The sequence below is a fragment of the Gopherus flavomarginatus genome, chromosome 1, assembly GCF_025201925.1.
Source record: "Gopherus flavomarginatus isolate rGopFla2 chromosome 1, rGopFla2.mat.asm, whole genome shotgun sequence".
NCBI classification, from domain to species: Eukaryota; Metazoa; Chordata; order Testudines; family Testudinidae; genus Gopherus; species Gopherus flavomarginatus.
The window spans coordinates 106,422,763-106,443,416 of NC_066617.1; the positions used below are offsets into that span (position 1 = coordinate 106,422,763).

The window sequence follows — 20,654 nt, forward strand, 5'->3', positions numbered from 1 at the left end:
TCCAAACCCCTTGGATCTTAAAACAAGGAAAAAATCAATCAGGTTCTGAAAAAGAAGACTTTTAATTAAGGAAAAGGGGTGAAAGGAATACCTCTGAGATTAGCAGGTAAGCTACTTTCACAGACAACAGATTCAAAACACAGAGGATGTTCCCCTGGGCAAAAACCTTAGTTACATAAAAGAAAACCCAATTTGATTATCCCTCTAATGCAAAAAGACAAAGTCACCAAAGGAAATAAACATAAGCTAATTTATTCCTTCTCTAATACTCACTACTCTGGTTGATTCCTGGATCTTTTCACTCCAGCACAGAACTTAATGAATAGAACAAAGGAAGAACTTCCCTCCTTCCTCTTGAAACATCTTGTCCCCCCATTGGTTCCGCTGGTCAGGTGTCAGCTAGGCTAGGTGAACTTCTTAACCTTTAACTGTCTGTTTATGACAGTCACCTAAGTATCCTCAGTGACATCTTGGCCCCAATGAAGTCCCATGGACTTGAATGGAGCCAGGATTGACTATGCTGGACTGGAAATCTTGTGAGAACAATGAGATTTCTAACACTTTTTCCTCTGGTTTGACCAGATGGAATGTGGAGAGGCAGATCGCTATGAAAATGAAACGAAAAGAAAAAAATGTAATCACACTTTTCTTAAAATTTGAATTTAAAGTTATTGTTTTAGTCAAAGGATTGATAGACAATCTAGAAATTGATATAGTAGTCATTTTATTACAGCAAATGTAATCACACTTTTCTTAAAATTTGAATTTAAAGTTATTGTTTTAGTCAAAGGATTGATAGATAATCCAGAAATTAATATAGTAGTCATTTTATTACAGCATTTGCAGCATCTAGAGGGTCATTTTATTACAGCATTTGCAGCATCTAGAGGGTCAGTTATTAAAAATTACACTTAGTGATCATATTTGAAGAGAGAGTCTTTTCCATACTGCATAGTAAAAACACCATATATTGGGATATTTGTAGATTGAACAAAGCTCCAGAAAATATACTACAAGGACCAGTAGTACATTGGCAGAGAGGTAGACAAGATGACATGGTAGCTATTTTTCATCTTTACTCTTTATGATTCTCTAAATCAACATAATCTCAAATTTATGGGCTAATGTATTAAAGGATTTTCTGAAAACACAAGATGAGCATGGAGTTTGTTTAGCATTTTGTATGGAGGATTATATAAAACAGGGGTCTGCAACCTTTCAGAAGTGGTGTGCCGAGTCTTCATTTATTCACTTTAATTTAAGGTTTCATGTGCCGGTAATACATTTTAATGTTTTTTTGAAGGTCTCTCTCTATAAGTCTATATATTATATAACTAAACTATTGTTGTATTGTAAAAAAACCCAAGGTTTTCCAAGTGTTTAAGAAGCTTCATTTAAAATTAAGTTAAAATGTTGATCTTACACTGTCGGCCCGTTCAGCCCGCTGCTGGTCTGGGGTTCCGTTCACCTGGGCTGGCAGTGGGCTGAGTGGGGCCTGTGGCCAGGACCCCGGCTGGCAAGGGGCCGGCAGCAGGCTGTGTAGGGCTGGTGGGATCCTGGCTGCCGGCCCCGCTCAGCCCGCTGCTGGTCTGGGGTCCCTGCCCTGCCCACATACAGTGGGTACCTACCTTCTCCCTGGTTCTGGCCCATTCTCTTCCTCTCTGCACTGAGCTGAGGGTGGGAGTGTTCTGAGCACAGGGCTGAGTGTGAAGGAGCAGGCTGGGGTTTGGGGTGTAGGATCTGTCCAGGAGCTAGAATGAGGGTTGGGGCAGGAGGCTTGGGTGTGGAGGGCTTACCTGGGCAGCTCCCATTTGGTGCAAGGGGTGCAGGTGAGAATGTGTGTGTGTGGGTGAAGGAGCTCCCATTTGGTGCTCAGGGTGGGGATGTGGGGGGTGCAAGAGCCAGGATGTGGGCGGTGCATGGGGGGATGGGTATGTGGGGGGGTGCAAGAGTCAGGGCAGAGGGCTGGGGGCATGTGAGGGGGTGCAGGTGTCAGGGCATGGGGTGTGGGGGGCCTGGGTATGTGTGGGGGTGCCAGAGTCAGAGCTGGGGTCATGGAGGGGTGGTGAAGGAGTCAAGCAGAGGGCTGGGTGTGTGCAGGGGCGGTTCTAGGCATTTTGCCGCCCCAAGCACGGCAGGCAGACTGCCTTCGGCAGCTTGCCTGTGGACGGTCCGCTGGTCCTGTGGCTTCGGTGGACCTCCCGCAGGCCTGCCTCCTGAAGCTGTGGGACCAGCGGACCCTCCGCAGGCAAGCCGCCGAAGTCAGCCTGCCTGCCACCCTCGTGGTGACCGGCAGAGCGCCCCCAGTGGCTTGCCGCCCCAAGCACGTGCTTGGCGTGCTGGTGCCTGGAACCACCCCTGGGTGTGTGAGGGGGGTACAGGGCTCAGGTCAGGGGTCTGGGGTGTGTGTGGGGCCGCAGGGCTCAGGGCTGAGGGTGTGTGAGGGGGGGTCAAGGCAGAGGGCTGGGGGTGTGGGATGGGGTCGTGGAGTGCTCACACCAGGAATCTGGAGGGGATATGCCCTGATTCCACTCCCCACTTCCCCAAGGCCCTGCCCCCGCTTCTTCTCTGCCTCTGCTGGGAGCAGCGAGCATGCTGACTCCGCTCCTCCCCTACCCCCTCCCTTGCAAGGGCTATCAGCTGATCAGCCAGCAGAGGGGAGGGAGGGATGGAAAGGAGGAGGAGGGGCAGGAACCCAGCACAGTGCAGGAAGAGGCAGGGGAGCCAGCAGGACCAAGCTTCTGCCCCCTTACCCTTGCCCCCTGCCCCCATGGGAAGGGGACGGGGGTGGAGAAGAGTGGAGCAGGTTGGGCTGGGAAGGATTTTTAATGGCACGCTGCTGCCTGCTGGGACCCCGACAGGCAGCAGCATGCCATTAAAAATTGGCTCACATGCCGTCTTTGACATGCGTGCCATAGGTTGCCAACCCCTGATAAAAAATGTATATTGGCCTAGATTTTCAAAAATAGGATCCTCAAGTTAGGCTTCTAAATCTATATTTAGACATCTCAAAATTGACAAGATTTTCAAGACCTCTGCAGTTTTACTAATCAGCTTGTTTATTTAGATGCTTTAATATGGATATAGAAGATTAACTGTAGGTTAGAAATTCCTGACCAAAGTTAAACTTCTATATCCATATTCATGCACCGGAATAAGGCCCTAATCTGGCAAACATGTACACTTGTGCTTAACTTTACCGTTGTGAGTAGTTTGGGGTTACTCGTAGAAGTAAAGTTAAGCATGTGTGCAAGTGTTTGGCGGATTGGGGCTTAAGTGATCTGATTTCACAATGGTGATGTGATTGGGAGCTCGTGGTTGCTCAGCTCTTCTGAAAACCTGGGCATGTTTTAAGTTGTCTAAACTTTAGGCTCATATTTTTGAAAGTCTTGGCCAATACTCCTACTGGTTTACTGAGAGGTGAAGAGTCCAGTGTTTTCTAGAACAGATGGAACTCTTTGACCCTTTGGGAGAGTAAACATTCACTGAATAAAATCTCATGGAATCATAGAAGGTATAGATAGAAACAACTTATTAGCTCAGCTAGAACATCATAGTCCAACATTGTAATATTTACTTAATTTTTTACTATAAATAAAACTGTTACTTAGAAAATAAGTTTCTTGTTCTGTACAGTTTCTGTATTTCTATTTTATTTTTAATTTTTTGCATCCACTGTACTGTGAGTGAAATCTGTCTCTTCCTGTATAAAGCCTAAGAAAATGGCCTTGCGCTGGGAATGGAGTTTGCCTTGTCCGTCTCATGGTTAGGCCAGGATGTAATGCAGTTGGGGCTGATTGAGAATGTTCTGTCAAAACTGTCCTTGGCAGAAAATTGGGTTTTCATTTAAACAACTTTTTTCCCAAATAAATATCTGCTTTCCATGGAAAATTTTGATTTTTCATTGAAAAATTGAAAGACTGAAAACCAAAATATTTGGATATGCTGTCACAGTGCCTCATGGGAACTGAAGTTTGGCTACCTGCTGTCTCCACTCTCTTCTATTGGCCAGGCTCCCCAGTTGAACTACATCACCCATGATACACCTTGGCCACCTTCCTTTGCCATGAGGGGTGACCATGCATATCATAGGAGAATTAGTCTGACCAAGGAGCCCAACCTATAGAAAATGGGAGCATGAGGCAGCATGACAGCATTCCAATTGAAATATTTCAATATTCAAATTTTCACCAACAAAAATAAAAAACTTTCATAAAAAATTAGATGTTTAGGTTTTTTTGTTTTTGTTGAAATTTTCCACAGAAACCTACCTGCTTTTATGACTAGGTCTAAATGCAGCCTCTCAATGGCAACTATTCATAAGCTCCTCTACATAGCTGTGGAGCTTGTGGCCCCTTCTCCAATCTGATGCAAAACATACCAGCACTGAGCCTCACTAGGGTAGTTTGTAGAGGAGACAAGCCCCCATTGTGTGCTGCCACTTATCACCCCCGTGCTTCACTACTGGACTTAAATAGTAGAGAAGGCCTTGTGTTGGGTCTGTGTAAAACTGATCCAAAAATTGCCAAGTTTTTTTCCATCAAAAAGGTTTTGAGGGTCCAGAACAGAATTTCAGGGAGAAAGAGGAAAGTGGGCAACATCCACCTCAGAATAGCCGGGCCATTAGGGTAGTTACCTGCAATGGAAGTGACCCAGGTTCAAATTTCTGTTCTATCTGTTTTGCCTCTTTCTCTGACCCAATATTTAATTATGTATACAAAGGGGAACAGCTCCAACAAGAGAGAGTGAGAAAGGGACCCAGGCTCTAATTCCTGCCCCAAATTCTGAGGTAGCTCACTCTCGAAAGGTCTCACTTTTGTTCCGATGCAGAACAAAAAGCACATTTTGAAACTTCAAAGTTTTTCCTGAAATGGAATTGTGTTCCAGCCAGCCCTAGTTCTGTGCAGCGGGAGGTGAAATATTTACCCCGTGCAGTGAGCCAGCACAAGATTTATGCACCATTTATGTCTAATTTAATTCTGACTCCAGGAGTTTAAGGGATCTGGAGGCCTTGTACTGTGCCTCTGCACAAGGGTGAATTGCAAGTGATCTGAGCAGTGAGCAAATAAGTAGATGTGCACATGCATACACATTATTTCTGTTAACACTTTGGCTGCATACTAATCTATCCCTTAAAGATGAGTCAGTAATCCAGTAATTGACTTTATATACATTTCTTTGATGAATCAGTCTGTAACAGATACAATTTTCAGTCCAGTGTACCTTGAATGCATTGAAATCATAATGTTATATTAAGATCTGAGATGAGATAACCAGAGACAAGGTAGAACAATAAATACATGTTAGCACCAATGTCCTCATGGAGCTTCTAAATGTGTTCAAGATGTTAGATCACGGATAAAAATTATCCTTAGGGCTAATGATGACACAAATCAGCTAATCTGTGGGCTGCATAGAGAGTAGTTTGTTGTTTTAACTCATTGCCTGCAATGTGCAAGGCTAGCAAATGAAATCATGAGAAAGAACTCAGGATTTATATAGTAAGTACAAAATTCTGGCAAAACAAATATTAAAAATGGCTGACACAATAATTCTTTAGCTGCTGATTTCATTCCATTTCCCTTTGTCATCACTACCACTCTTGCCTCTTGTTTTGATACGACCATAGCCAGTCCTTTATCAACTGTTTAGCAAATTATCGTATTGTTCTACAACTTTAGACAGACAGATAGAGCACTTCTGCTTGATCACTATATTCCAGAAGGCCATGGTCTGCATTCCTCAGTCTTTTACACCAGTTTTACACTAGAGTAAATCCAAAGACTTCATCGTAGTCAGGCCAGCATAAAACTGATGTAAGAAAGCTGTGTTTTCCAGTTTAACCCACAAAAAGAGGTGTGTGTGGTCTATATAATGGTCTGAGCATAAGACTGGAAATGGCTGGGAGCTCAACACCTCTTAAAATCAGGTTATTTATTTTTATACCAAAAATATAGATTTAGGAGCCTAATTTTAGGCACTCATTTTTAAAAAATCTTTAGTTTTTTTTTTAAATTGGAACATTCAATTTTTGAGGTTTTCTGATTTTGAAATTGAAAAATTCTGTTCTTAAAAAAATCCACTGAAAATTCAGAAAACAAAAGCAGGTCACCTGAAAACATAACAGGGTGGGAAATACTTTTGAATCTGTCAGAGTTTTGGTGGATCTTCCCCCCCAAGTTTTTGGCTCCTTTATAGTCAGAGCTTTTTCTTTTTAGAAAAAATATTTAAATACATACATTTTCTTGCCTCATACAGTTTAATTCATTAAAACTATTATCCTTACCATGTTTTCCATTTGCCTTTTGTATTACACAAGCTAGAGCAGAATGGACTTAATGTCGCCAGCCTTTTAGGAAACATTTTATGTCCTTCCACTTGAATTTGATTAGTAGCTACATATTACACATTTTCCTAATCTATTTTGATTTTTCACTTAAATTTGTACAGCAAATAAAATTCTTAGGAATCCATATGACAGTAGTAATAAATAGTTCATGTAACTAAAACTTAGAGAAAAAGTCAAATGCTCGGCATCTGTACAGGGTCGTATATATGAGCTCTACTTTCTGAGGCTTGTTACTCTAACTTTTATTCCATGTCGTTTGCTTTTATGCCTCTGATGGCTGCGTTAACTCGCTATGTGACAAATCTTAGTTTTCAGTGTTTTCTAAATACTGAGCAGAGTAGGTGGCCTTGGTATCTGCCAGACACTGATTAAAATTCTGAATGGCTGCAGGAGGGAGCGGATGAGTGGTGCTAGTTTGCAGCAGGGATGGGTGATGCAACGGAGCAAGTCAGAGGGAGAGAGGTTCTGTACTAGGACCTGGGAGACCTCAGGCTGAGTGCCTCACTCTACTACTGATTGGCCATGTCACTTAAGGCCCAATTTTCAAAAGAATTTAGGTGCTTAAAGATGCAGATGGGTGCATAGTGGGATTTTCAAAAGTGACTAATCCAGTTAGGCACCCAACTCCCACTAAAGTCAAGTCAAAGTCAAATCTGTGTCTTTAGGCACTTAAATACCTTTGTAAATCTGGCCCTGGATCTCTTTGTGCCTCAGCTGCACAACTGAGAAATTAGGATGATAATATTTCTGTGCTATGCAGGAGGTCAGACTAGATAATCATAATGATCCCCACAGGGCTTAAATATCTATGAAGCTCTGAAATGATCCTGATTTTAACTGAAGTTTACTGAAGCGTGTTTGGAACACTCAATAAAAAGGGTCTCATGTCAGCTGTAATTTAATGTACACTCAAAGGCAGCAGGCATTCTAGCTATGATCTTCAAACACTAGGCCAAGATTTACAAACATGGACTGCTGAAAGTTAAGATTCTAGGTCCTCATTTAGGTAAATGGTTTCAGTGAAAACTTCTAGGTGCTCAGCAACTTTGAAAATCAGACATGGATAGGGGCTCGCTGATTTTTGAAAATATGAGTTCTGGTCTTGTCAGACTTCTAAGAATGCATAAATTCTTCTCAAAAAGGAATTTATACCAGCCTATCTGTTGAACCCCACCACTTCCCAACAATTTGGGCAGAGCCTCCTTGCCATCAATTGCCTGATATTTCGTGATGGTTCGTGTTTGGATTCAATATACTGTAGTCCATTTAAAATGAAACAGGAATGTGGCTTTCTTGTATGGAAGGTTTGCAGTACTGGAATCCTGCAGTGTGTGAGGGAAAGACAGAAGAACACCAGTTGCTCCAATGTGGTCTATCATTTAAGGAAATAGAAGGGCAATTTAAGAGCTTATTTTGTCATCACCATCAAATACAAAAGATGAAATATGATCCTAGTCAGGGATTTTTCTTCTAGTTTTAGGAAGGAACTGCTTTCCTCTAAACTCTAAGACACAGTATGTTCTTAAACAGATTAAGATAAGGAAAGAAAATAGCACTTTTCTTTAAGTGACAGCAGAAACAATGCTTAGACCTTGATTCTTGTACAGAGTTCCTTTTTTTCTGGCCAGGATGTTTATTAGAAGGAAAAGGGGGCCTCTCTACTTACTAGGGAATCCCTTTAGCATGAATTCTGACACTGTTCCATTTTGAGTGAACTCTTGCATATTCTAAAACACATGCAGTCCATAACTTGGTGTGACAGAATACATTGCCGTGTATAAACTAATCAAGTATTGTTGTTGTCATTGTAGTACCATTGGGCTGGATTCTATGCTTTATTTAAAAAAAAAGACAATAACTAAAAAGTTGGCTTGTCACTTTGTGTTGTAAGGAGAGATCTAGCTGTGAGTAGGGTTTCTAGAACTGTGGTTCCAGTAAATATGGTCAGTGTTTAAACCATACCTTTGCCTATATAGAAGATGATCATCTGTTAATATTCTTTTTGTCTATTTAGCCAGTGGATAACTGCATGGGTGCTGAATCAGGCCCTGAATCACCCTGACTTAAACAGGAAAGAAATGTATATAGCCTCAGAAAGATGTCACTAATGTATTTGGGTGAACAGTGAGGAATGGGAGTATTCCAAAACTGTAGGCTTTTAAATGAGAAGGCCCTATGTCTCACCTTCTCAGAACCCTAATATAGGATGTCAGTAAATCCAATACTGTAACAGGCATTAGGTGAATAGACTATTCCTTGGGTACATTGGCCCTTTAAAGCTTACATACTTGATTTAAGACTCTGAAGCACACTCACCGAATAAGATGCTCTACTGAGCTGACAGCTCCTGACATATTCTGAAACTAAATCAGATTTACTATGCAAATAATTTGAGAGGAAAAGACAAATCATTGTTACACATCCACAAATATTATGTCAATAAAGTGAGTTTACCCATACAATCTGGGCCCCAATATCCCTTGCAGCACTCAGGTTGTTGAAATTCCTTCATACATATATGCCGACATCCAGGAAGAGACAAAGTGTAAGTCTTGATTTCAAGGTAATACCTGAAGACAAGAAGTTGCAGATACTTTAGAGTATTTAAAACCTCCTGTGGGGACAAATGAAGTTTGTAACCTCTTCATTCTTTAAAGCCAGATAACAGAACTTAAAAATTACAGCCTCAGAATTCTGTTTTTTGTATTTTTCATGTAAAACATAGATTTCCCCCCATAGTTTATTGAAGTCCAAAAGCATCCTTGCAGCCATTTCTCTTCTACAATATTTCTGTCCTTCTTACTGCCTGTAGTTTGGATACTCCACAGTTGTCTAGTATATATTTAGTCTAGAGTAGGATAAAGAACTGTGGCAAGATTATTTAGGAGGGATATCCCTGAAAAGTTTTGAAAATTCCATTTGAATTTTTGACTCACAGGATTTGGGAGATTAAAACTGAATGCAACATTTAACAATGGAAACATCATATCCAAGCTGGAACACATAAATACTACAGAATACAACCGAGAACCATTTTACTATACTACTCACAGAGATAAACTGGGACGTCATGTATACCAATACTTACATCTTCCCCAAGATCTCATCCAGGAGTAACTCTGAACATAAACTATCCTGGGTAAAATCCAAGATCCAAGTCAACAGTGAAACTACCATTGACTTTGATGGGACTAGGATTTCACCTTCTGTCTTGTTCTATCCATTGACACTCCCTGCTGAAAGATCTCTTGGCAGACCTAAGTGAGAACTCAAAGGAACATGAACTCTATCTGTAGATTGTAAGCTCTTTGGGGCTCTTCTCACATTATGTATTTGGACAGTGCCTAGCACAAGAGGGCCTTAATTTTGGTTGAGGCCTCTAGGCCCCATTACTACTGTAATACAAATAATAATTTTGTACCTATGGGTTCAACGCTTTCATAGTGCTTCTGTGATAGCTGCTCAAACGGGAGGATGTAGATGAGGCATGAAAGTAACCAAAAACTTTCCACTACTTTTGATGTGAAAGAGACCAAACACACACTATAGAAAAGCACAAACCCTAGACACAAAGCAGTGCATAGGCACCAACTCCATGGGGCTCTGGGGCTGGAGCACCCATGGAAAAAAAAGTGGGTGCTCAGCACCCACCAGCCACAGCTGATTGGTGGCTGCTGCCAAACAGCTGTTTCGTGGCATGGGAAGAGGGCTGGTGGAGTGCAGAGAGCTGCGAGCAGCGGGCAGGCAGGGGCCTCAAGGGTGCAGGGTGGATCAGGGGTGGGAAGAGGCAGAGCAAGCGTGGGGCCTTGGGGCAGAGCAGGGGTGGAGCACACCCCAGGGAAAACTAGAAATCAGCCCCTGTAAAGTGACGGGTATTCTGCAGTCCTTGCTTGCACCTGATTAAGTAGCCTTTCTGCTACAACTTTAATGTGGGGTTAGGACAATGAAGAACATTTTTTACAGATTAACAAAACATAGGTCATTTCTAATGCTGCTTAAAAATTTCTGGTTCAGGGTGAACAATATTTATAGTGAATAATTGTGACAGAAGATATACCTGCAGCCTCGTATTCCAGATCCATTGGTCATTTTACTATAACCATCAGGGCACCGGATTTCAAGGTTTAGAGAGCAAGATCGGCATTCGGTTTTGGTTGTAATCAGCATCTTCTGATCACACTTATTCTTCACCTGTAAAAAGCCAGAAATAGGTTTAAATCATTAGAGTGACATTTTCAAAAACACTCACAGTTGGCCTAACTGCTACCACTGGAGTCAATGGGAAATACTGCTTTAATTCTTATAGTCTTATTATGGGTACATTTTCATAACCACCCAGTCCCATCCTTCTCCTGTAGCTACAGTGCACTTTTTCAATTTTGCTGTCTTGCTCCCACAAGCCTAAAACAGGTTGTGGGGCCTGTCAGTATGATATAATGGCAGGCTTCTCTACAGAGGAGCCCTACAAACTATAGAGTCTGACTCCATATATTCCGCCCCTCCCACCACCATGTCTCATATCCCTGCTGGGATCATGATAAATCTTTGGCCAATAGTACTGAATATGATAGCAATAAATGCTTGGTTTGGCAAGTTTGAAATGGAAACCAAAGACAGCTCAGTGAAAGCGCTTCAGTGCATGGAGTGTTAAATTGTAAAGCTCAGTTAGATTTCCAAACTAGGGAGGAGATCCATTATTTTCTAAGTATGGAGAAATTTAGTGATATTAGTTGACCCACTAACCAGTTCTTACAACCCCCAAAATGTCATGTGCAATGTAGTACAATTTCAGTCAACTGGATGGAAAAGATCTGTAATAGAGCCAATTCAGAGAAGAGAATATAAAATTGGACCTTTGCTGAGGAAGTGTGTGGTGTTATTTAACCTGACTGCACTATGCCCAGAGAAAATGCAGTCTGTGCATAATAAAATATTTACCTTCTCCTAACCCAAGGACTAAGGCGGCAATATCAAGACCTGGGATAGGCAGAAGTTGAGTTCAAGGATGAATCAGGATAGTATTTTGGGTTTAGATTAGATCGACTTGAAATCGTGAGAGATGTGGCCAAAATGTTGGTCCACGTTTGAAATGAAAGGTAGACACCTTCTAGGTTTGGATCTGATGTGGAACTGAAACCATGTGAGTGAGTTTGGATCTGAGCTCTCCGAAGATGAAAATTTGAAAAAGTTCAGATTCAAGGTTCTAGTTTGACCTACCTCTTAAAATGCCCCCAACAAAACCTTAAAACTAGTTGGTATGTCCAGACAATTAAAGATGAAGATGCTTGTAGCTCCAAGCAAAACCCCCCCAAAATGTATAACATTTTAGTTGAAGGCATGATTTTTGCACTAAGATTTTCCCCTGTGATTTCTTTATATAACACAAACTATTTAGTACAGTGGTTTATATATTTTTCTAAGGGTAAAGCTGGTTATTAAGAATAATAATTCCCCCCTGAATATTTCATTTTTTAAAAATAGAAAAATATTAATATTAATCATGATTAATATTAAATATTAGGAAAATATATAATTAAGACACTTCAGAAGCATTTACCCTCTTAACCCTTGCAACACTCGGACAAAAGAGATAGGTAAGTATTCATATTTTATGTATGGAGATGTGGAAACAAGTGACTTGCTCAAGGCTACACAATGGGTCAACTATACAGGCATGAGCAGAACTCAGGAATCTGTGTCTTCTTATTCCCTTCTCTAGCCACTACAGCACACCTTTCAAAGCCTCTGATGGTCTTCTTTAAAACACACAGCCTTTCAAACCATGCTCCTCACTTGTAACTCTGATTAAACAACTCATTGAATTACAAAACCTTCTTATGTAATCAAGTAAGTCAGCTTTCAACAATATAACAACATGCTCAATTTGTGAATCTATACTTGCAGATGTAGTCCCATTGATACAAATACATGAGTAAATGCTGAAGGATCTGGCCAGTTCACCTTAAGCTAGATGTACCCGCTGAACTTTTTATTTCAACATTTGTGTTTTTAATTTAATATGCTGTTAAGTGCTGATCTACAAAGTTGCTCAGGAAAAGTCACTCAGAGTTTGACATCTCAAGGATATCAGGATTTGGACTTTTAATATGCAAGCAAACTACTTTTAACAGGTGCATTAGTGCAAAAACAACTGGACTAAGATATTGGGTTGGCTTATTTCACTGAAATGTCAAAAGAACATTTTAAATCTCCAATTTCAATTTTGATGATTTTTTTTAATTTTTCAAAGATTTTGAAATGAGAAAATTCAAATAAAATTGTTTTTTCCCCAAAATTTTGAAAGTTTTTGTTTTGCAATAGTTGGAAAATTCCCATTTTCTCTCCATTCCCTTCCTGCCCCCTCCTTCCATTTGAAAAGGGGGAAGAAAGGTAAAAAGAAAAAGCCACTTTTTCACACCTCAAAGCAATTTTTTCACACGTTCCTAACTGAAAAAGTAAAAAAGGAGAGATAGTGGGAGTTGTCCCTTTTTCTGACACTCTCTCACCCCATCCCATCTGTTTTATTCCTCTAGTAGGTTATTCAAACCTTTCCCCCCAGTTGTACTAGTGAGGATACAGTAATCCAAAACCATATGCTTTAAGGTAGTTCAAGTGAACACAATTTTTTTGATCAGTTCTCATTTCTATGATTAAATCTATAAAACAATAATACTTTTCACTTCCCTAAATTTATGTTACAAAAAACATTTTTGTGAAATTCCATAAATCCAGGAAATTTGCCCTGGTTGTGTCACATCAGCATATACATTAATTCCAGAAATATCTACAAATCTCATGTTAAGTTTGCAACTTTTTGTGCATATTAAAAAATATCAGGTTCTCCAGGACTGTTTTTCACCTGGCCAAAATAGCTTTTCACACTGGTGGAGAATAAAGAGTGCTGTTTGCTAACAAAAAACAAAAAATGTTTTCATCTTCTGATATAGTAGAAAATGTAGTAACTTCCATTTTTTGCTTTTGGAGAATCATAATCAAACATCATCTACTGGCAGTTTCACCAGTGTGGAGATTTATTTATTTATTTGCACAGATCTATTTATGGCACAGTTTATGGACCAGATTATTAGCAGGTGTAATTAGCTCCATTGATTTCAATGGGGATATGCTAATTTACAACAGCTGGGGATATCTATTTATCCAGGAGACAGTATCACATAAGCGTGGATGGATAGTGCAATGGGTCCCCTCCCACCTCTCCCCACCCATAAGATGCAGTATATGTGAAAAAAAATTACAGAATCCTTCTGTACTATACCACAAACACAATACATCATTATCTAAAAAATGTATCCAAAAGAAAATATAAGACTTTTCTTACCTGATCTGTGGACTTTGGGGGTGAAGAGAGGTTATTTGCAACCAAAGAAGACACAAGGAATAAAACAACCATATGTTTTTCCATTATGAAAAACTGTTGATTTTTTTTCTTCAGAACTCTTCAGTCATGAGTAACAATGCTATGGCTGAAAATGATCAGAGTTTTGGTAGCCTTACCACTTTACTACATTCCAGTGAAAAAACTGAAGTGACTTCCCTCCTTTTCCTGAAGAAAGCAATGAGCTAAACCACAAAGCACGTGAAACCTGCCCTTAGATAGGAAAAATACCAAAATACATGGCTTTTGCTGAAAATGTTCACTGCAAAGCTGAATAAACCCTTCCTAATTGAATGACAGGATATCCTGATAGGATTCTGCTTTGCAGATCCCTCTCTCTGTAGCTGTTGACAATACAATTCCAAGGACACTGAATTGTGGTGAGAGAAGATATTTTTCTTCTTTTAGGTGGACGTGAACTGAGGTTGGGAATAGCTGTTGATCTTGTTGTCATCACTTGAATGGGGTCAGGCAGAATGCAAACTTTATGTTGCTGGGCTTATCAGTTCTTGAAACAGAAGGGTGTATCCACCAACTGTAGCTCTTTCAGCAAAGTTAGAGACATTATCTGAGGTGGGCAAATCAGTATATTCTAGCTTTGGTTAGCTGGATAAAAGAAGGGACTTTTTCCCCTCCTTTGTTTTTACCCTCTTTGAAGCTTCATTACATCATTATGACTAATCTTTTACAACTGGTGGAAAGAAAATTAATTAGGTCAACTTAGCTTTGTATAATTGGAAAGAATTAGTTGAAGGATATTTTGAAGAAGTAAGGGAAGAAATTGTCTTTCTCGCTGTTTTCAAAGTTTTTCAGCTCCTTTTAATTCTTTCAGTGTTAGGGGGCCCGGTCATTCTCAATCACAGGGGCAATGACCCATGTTTTCAAGAGTATCTAGTGATTTTGGGTGCTTCAACTTTTGATTGCTTGACTTTATAAACTCATTATACTTCTAAAGTTTTCAGAAAGTCCAAGGCACTCCTCCATATCATGGAAGACAAAGCTCTGGTTTAATGCTAGTTAGTACTTTTACTGAAGTAAGTGACCAGATAGCAGCAGAGTTGAGCTGGTTTCTTTTATTCAACTTGCAAAAATGCAGCTCATAACTATCTTGTTTTTTTCCTTCTTGTCTCTCCTGTTTTTCTTCTACAAAAAACCCACTTGAGGCCACTTATTTTAAATTTGATACAGAATTGGTCATAAACCAAACCCTGAATCTAGGTCTGAACTTCCTCCCAGACAGGCAGCTCACTTCTATTCAACCCAACCTGAGGCGCTATGAATAAAGAGGGCGGTCAAGTGAGCTGTACACAACTCCCATTTTGTCCTGGGCGCTAATTACTTTGTTACTGACTGCTACTAACAGGCAACAGACATTGTGCCTGGTGCCTTCCCATGCTGCTCATATTTGCCTTACCTCATGTATTTGGTTTGAGATTTAAGACTTTTAGGGAGAGGGAATTTGTCAGGCCCACAGGACTGTCTCTGAAATCTCAGGACTTCGGGCTGTCCAGGTGCAGCCACCATAGCCATGAAAATATTTCCTTTGGTACAGGAAGACTAGACAGTTGGCTCCTTCCCAGGCAAGCAGAAAGCACGACAATTCGCAAGTTCTCAAGTCTTTGTCTTTCAGGTTTTCTGAAATATTATTTTGCAAATCAAAAAACAAAACAAAAAACAATTTGATGATATGTTTTTCAAAAATGGCAGAGACAAACCTGGATGTAAAGGACATCAAAGTCACAGGCCTTTCCATTTCTCATTACAAGCAGCTATGGCTCTGGGCCTGGCTCCTGAGGCACTAAAAGATCCACTGTTGTTTTGCCTCTTCACATTTGTCTATAAATCAGGCAAGAACAGACTCTCATGCGGTTTCCTGTGCTGCTTGGTTCTGCCAGGGCTGAAGCAGTATGAGAATAGACCCTGCTATGGTATTTCAGTAGTTCTGCTTACAGGAAAGCAGGAAACACAGGCTTTCAAGGGAAAACAAAAAAGTAATGGAGCTGCATTAAACCTTAACATTTTTGTTCCTGTTCATTCTGGGGCAGGTCTTGAAGTTATCCACACTGGTTCCCCTATCTCCTGTTATAATGTAAAGGCAAATATTGTGGAGCAGACATGACACTACCACAGGTAAAAATGAGGTTGAATAACAGAACAGTTTCTCTAAAAAGAATATCCCTTGGATTGTGCTGAAGGTGCTCAATTAATGTTGTAGGGTGCACTATACAGCACTTGGAAATAGTGCTCTCTTCTGTATCACTTTTGGGTTATCACTTATCTCTGTTGTAACCACATGTGCCTCTTTGCTCTACTGGGGATTCAAGGTGCTTTGCATGTGAAAGGCTCTGGCTGAACAGTTTTCTTGATCCTTTAGACATACTATACCCGCAACACTAAATGTTGCCTAAATTATGGCCTGTGTATGGACTTTATCTTGTTTGAAATCATTAAACAAATAGATTGGCCTATAAATCTCCAAGCTGTCACCTGTCAGCTTGGACTCTATATTGTTTACATAAAGAGTTCAGTTCTTTAAAAACAAAAAATTGTTGGTGAGGAACTGACAGGGCAAAGAGCTTTCCTGTGCACTCATCAGATCCTGTTCCTTTCCGCTACATGATGAGGAAAGTAAACCGTTTCTTGTTTGTGTAGACAAGCCAGCAGCCAGAGGTCACAATGTATATATTGAGGGCACATATGACCATGTGGCCCTGAGGACTATCATTTTTCCTTTGTTAGGTCAAGCTCTTCCACATAGCTTCATTTTTGTGTGCAATATTGATCATGTCTGGTCTGAGCCAGAGACATCACAAATCTTAATTAGAGGCCAGATTTTGTCCAGTCCCTATAAGGAAGATCAGAAGGGCATCTCTCTGATGTCCCGCTAAGGGGATGGGTTCCTCCATGGCCAATGAACCACAAGTTGAGGAGGCAACATATCCTGAAGAAAAAACTCCAGCTGTCAGCCAGAGAGTTTAGGAGGAGACCTATTCGCCCCTAGATTCTACCTCCGTGGCAATTGGCAGATGAAGGGATGTCCCTACTGTCTATCTTCATCTACCAAAACTCAAAAGGTTGGCATTTTATTTTTTTAAAAGGAAGGATCCCCAATTCTCAATCCTCCTGCCCCATGCACATGCTGGAGCTGTGTGAGCCTTGGGAATCTTCCTTTTCCCATCACGTTCCATGATATTGCATTATTGACTGTGGTCAACACATGCAAATGTTTTCGAGGGACAATTCTCCAAATAAGCAGGAGTTCTGGGAGCAAAAGGCCTAGCTGCAGCTAGGACAGCAGCCCAGGACTTGAGTATGGAAAATAGGGTTGCCACCAGTCTCTTATTACAAGGAACACCCCTTATTACAAGGAACACTCCTTATTTTTTCATCTCTGGACAACAAGGTCAGGAGTTGCTGAGTTTTCAAAAAGCAGCAAGAAATATCCCCGGTGAATGTAGGTGAGTACTGCTTATTAATTATTAATTATTATTTATTATTCTATTAATGATAATATTGGGAGGAGGAGTGGGGCAAGGGTGCTAAGAGAACAGTCCCTTTTTTGAAATACAGTGTTGGCAACCCTGGGAAGAGTGGCTATCTGGGAAGTGGTAGTGTTACCTGAATTGTGCCCAGCTTTGCCCAAGATTGGCTATATCATTGCATAGTAACATGTTCCCAAATGCCAGCTACTGTAGCAATTGGAGGTCAGAATGGTTTGTTCCCTGTTTTCAGTTCAGACACTGCAGTGATAAGAGAAGTGGAAATCAGGCACTTCCCTTTCCTGTGCTGCAGATCAAGAAAAAAACATTAGACAACTGCCAGTTATCTGCTGTGTAACACCTCTTGTAGCCATTCAGATGGAATAAAGCCACTTTCACGTGACTTGCTACCCCCCTCCCCAAATCTCTCGCATGTCATAATACAATATTTTCCTTTACTGCTTCAGTTACTCATCTCCTACTCTGGGTAACTCAACACCATCTTCTCTTATTGGTATAGTGAGTTATTGTGCTCCACAGGGGTTACACATGGAATATGTTAGACTGCAATGGAAAGTAATTAATAGCCCATTTCTTTATCTTGATGGGACTAAATCCTGCCTCAGCCAGTGCAGTGATGCCCTAGCACATCATCTGACAAATGGGATAGGTTTGCTTGGGGAAGGCTGGGGCTCCACATTTTGATGCTAATCTGAGCATAGCTGCCAGCTGGTACACATGCTGCTGATGGTAGCCTACTCATTAACCAGCTTTAGGACTTGGCCATGCTTCCTAACTCACAGAGAAAACTCCCTTGGTGATGTGATGTGTGTGCAAGTACACTAGATGGACTCAAGTCCTAGTGTGGTTCTGTGTGCTATGCTGTTTCTATAAGGAGGAAGTTCCACCTGCCACCTTTCACTCACAGACTCATAGATTTTAAGGCCTGTAGTCTAGCATCTACTCTGACCTCCTGCATTACACAGACCCAAGAACCTCCCCCCCAGTAATTCCTTCATCAGACCCACTTGTACACTGGCACTGTGGAGGGTAGAGCTGAGGACACAATAAGGACAGGAGACAGGGTACAATTTTCAAAAGCGTCTGCAAGACTTAGGAGCCTAAATCATATTTTCAAAAGTGAAAATCCTAAACCCTCATTGATTTTCAGTGGAATTTAGGGCTAAAATCTCAAAAGTACTTAGGTGCCTAAAGATGCTGATAGGCACCTAGTGGGATTTTCAAAGTCTCCTAAACAGGCGAAGTGCCTAACTCTCATTAATTTCCAGATAGCTACTCTTCCCATACTCAGATGGAAATGGGATTTAGATTCTAATCCTAATCCACTTTGGCCCTTTAGAAAATGTTACTCACAGTGCACATCCTACCCAAAATAGCAGCGTGATGCACTTCATTTCTTCACACGGTGACACAACTAGAAACTTTATACAAGGCCAAGAGAGAATGAAAAACAGTTGAGATGAGAGACATATAATTCTGCTACCTGTACCCACCTCCCTGCAGGAAGCTTTGATAAACAATAAATAAAGAGTTGAATTATTTGTGGTATCTGATTGGTTATGTGCCTTGCAAGTTGGTTTTGCTCCCTGAACTTTTTATAACGGGAACGTTTTAAACCAGAGAGTGATGAATAGGAAATAATGACTATTTGTTTACAAATACCCCACTTTGCATGCAAACATACATGTCCATACAAAGAACAGCCACTCCCCAAACAAGCGTGTGAACAAAACTCCATGTGGAAATGAATGAAAAAGGGTACAGATGTGGTTGCTGAACAAGCATTAAAAACTGGAATGAATGTTCATGACCACTGTGTAATAAACTGGCAATGTTTGCCTGAAAGACTCCATCCTGTCAGTAGGTGTTAATCATACTGAGAAAAGGTTTCTCTGTGGTAACTGGCTCATCACCCCTTCCAGATATAATGGTGGTGGGAGTGGCCATTTTAGAGAGGACCTAGAGTGTGGGCTGAGCAGTCCTTCAGTAGGAACCTGAGGAATCAAGGTTGAGTGTGGGAGTAAGGCCCACTTGAGCTGAACTTTGTGTTTATTTTATTGCTAATATCTTTTTTGTAAATAAAGCTGGCTTTCAGGAAGGGAATGAAAGTCTAGCTATGCAGTGTGTGGACTTTGTTTTAGAGCAGGTCAGGTGAGGAACTTGCTTTGAGCAGGATTCCACTGGCTCTCATCCCCACTGGCTTTAAGGTTCCATAGCATGTCATTTGGCTGCCCAGTGCTATAGCAACCCACCCTGCAGCTGCAGAGGCCCCCAGATCAAAAGGAGGCCTCAGATCCAGTCAGCAGTTTCACGGTTCTTTTGATTAGTGCAGAACAGGCTAACTGTAGTGCAATTATGGGATACTTGGTACTTATATGGCCCTTTGCACACTGAAAGTGATATTGCAGATGTAAAGTAAACAAAATGAGAGAGGATATGCCCTGCTTGAACGTCTCAGACAAATACACTGAGTTCCTTACACAAATTGTATATTCCCTAGCCATGACTGATTGGGAAACAACCCACCTCCCTGCCCCCCGCTCCAAACTCTGTTCCTTAGAAATGGTACATTCCTTGCTGGGGAGCTGGGGATGAACTTTGCTTTTCTGCTTTACAGTTGCAGGTACCTGTTACATGGTATGTTGCTGTTAAAATTAGATGCAGCCAAGATCACTAGATCAGGGAGGGTGAGGGCCTCACAGCTCTTGCCCTGGGGGAGCCTAAAAATTGACTTTCAACTCAATATATGAACTTTCTTTCAATTTAGTTGACTGTCTTCTTGTTATTATATTATGATGGGAAAGGGTAATCAAGAGAGTGCATGTATGTGTGTGTGTGTGTGTGTGAGAGAAGGCTGGATGTGGCCTCCTTGCATCACCTCACTCCCATTTTTGTACTCTAGCTCTAAACATTTTTACAGCTAGGCTCTGTTCCACAAGATGCCAGGACACATAGAAAATGTACATAAGGTTACTCCAGAGGGAATTCTGCCCCACTGCACACACGTATAATTAATGTGCCATGAATATTTTTAATTTTTTGCACAGAAAATAGCTTCTGCCGGAAAGTTGCTGCATTTCCACCTTTTTCTCACCAGAGAGCACTGTGGTGCTAGAACAGAGCAGCTGCTTCTGGCCAGCTAGGGAACAGAAAGAGCCTGCAATGCCTTCTTCGCAGCCCCTGGAGACAGAGAATATGGGGAGACAGACAGTGTGGGGCACATGGGGTTGCTTGGGGTCACAGATGGGGTTCATAAGGGCTAGTGGGGAAGTTACAGACTGGGTCAGGGGCTGAATGGGAGTGGAGGCACAGGGCCATAGAGGAAAGGGAGTGCAGGGCCCCATGGGGAAGGGAGGTGGCTGAGTGGGGGCATAGGGACATATGGGAACAGGGAGAGGGGGTGCAGGGC

The 20,654-nt window shown here is 41.3% G+C and overlaps 1 protein-coding gene across 1 annotated transcript in view; it reads right to left on the reverse strand.

The window, feature by feature from the left end:
- STAB2 (stabilin 2) overlaps window positions 1-14,206 on the reverse strand; it is a 153,146-nt gene extending 138,940 nt beyond the window's left edge. The window contains exons 1-3 of the mRNA XM_050946424.1: window positions 13,689-14,206; window positions 10,407-10,540; window positions 8,804-8,919 (exon numbers count right to left, since the gene is read on the reverse strand). Of these exons, the coding sequence (XP_050802381.1) occupies window positions 8,804-8,919; window positions 10,407-10,540; window positions 13,689-13,772 (334 nt within the window). The 5' untranslated portion in view covers window positions 13,773-14,206. The remainder of the gene's footprint in view (window positions 1-8,803; window positions 8,920-10,406; window positions 10,541-13,688) is intronic.
- Between the last annotated feature and the right edge of the window lie 6,448 nt (window positions 14,207-20,654).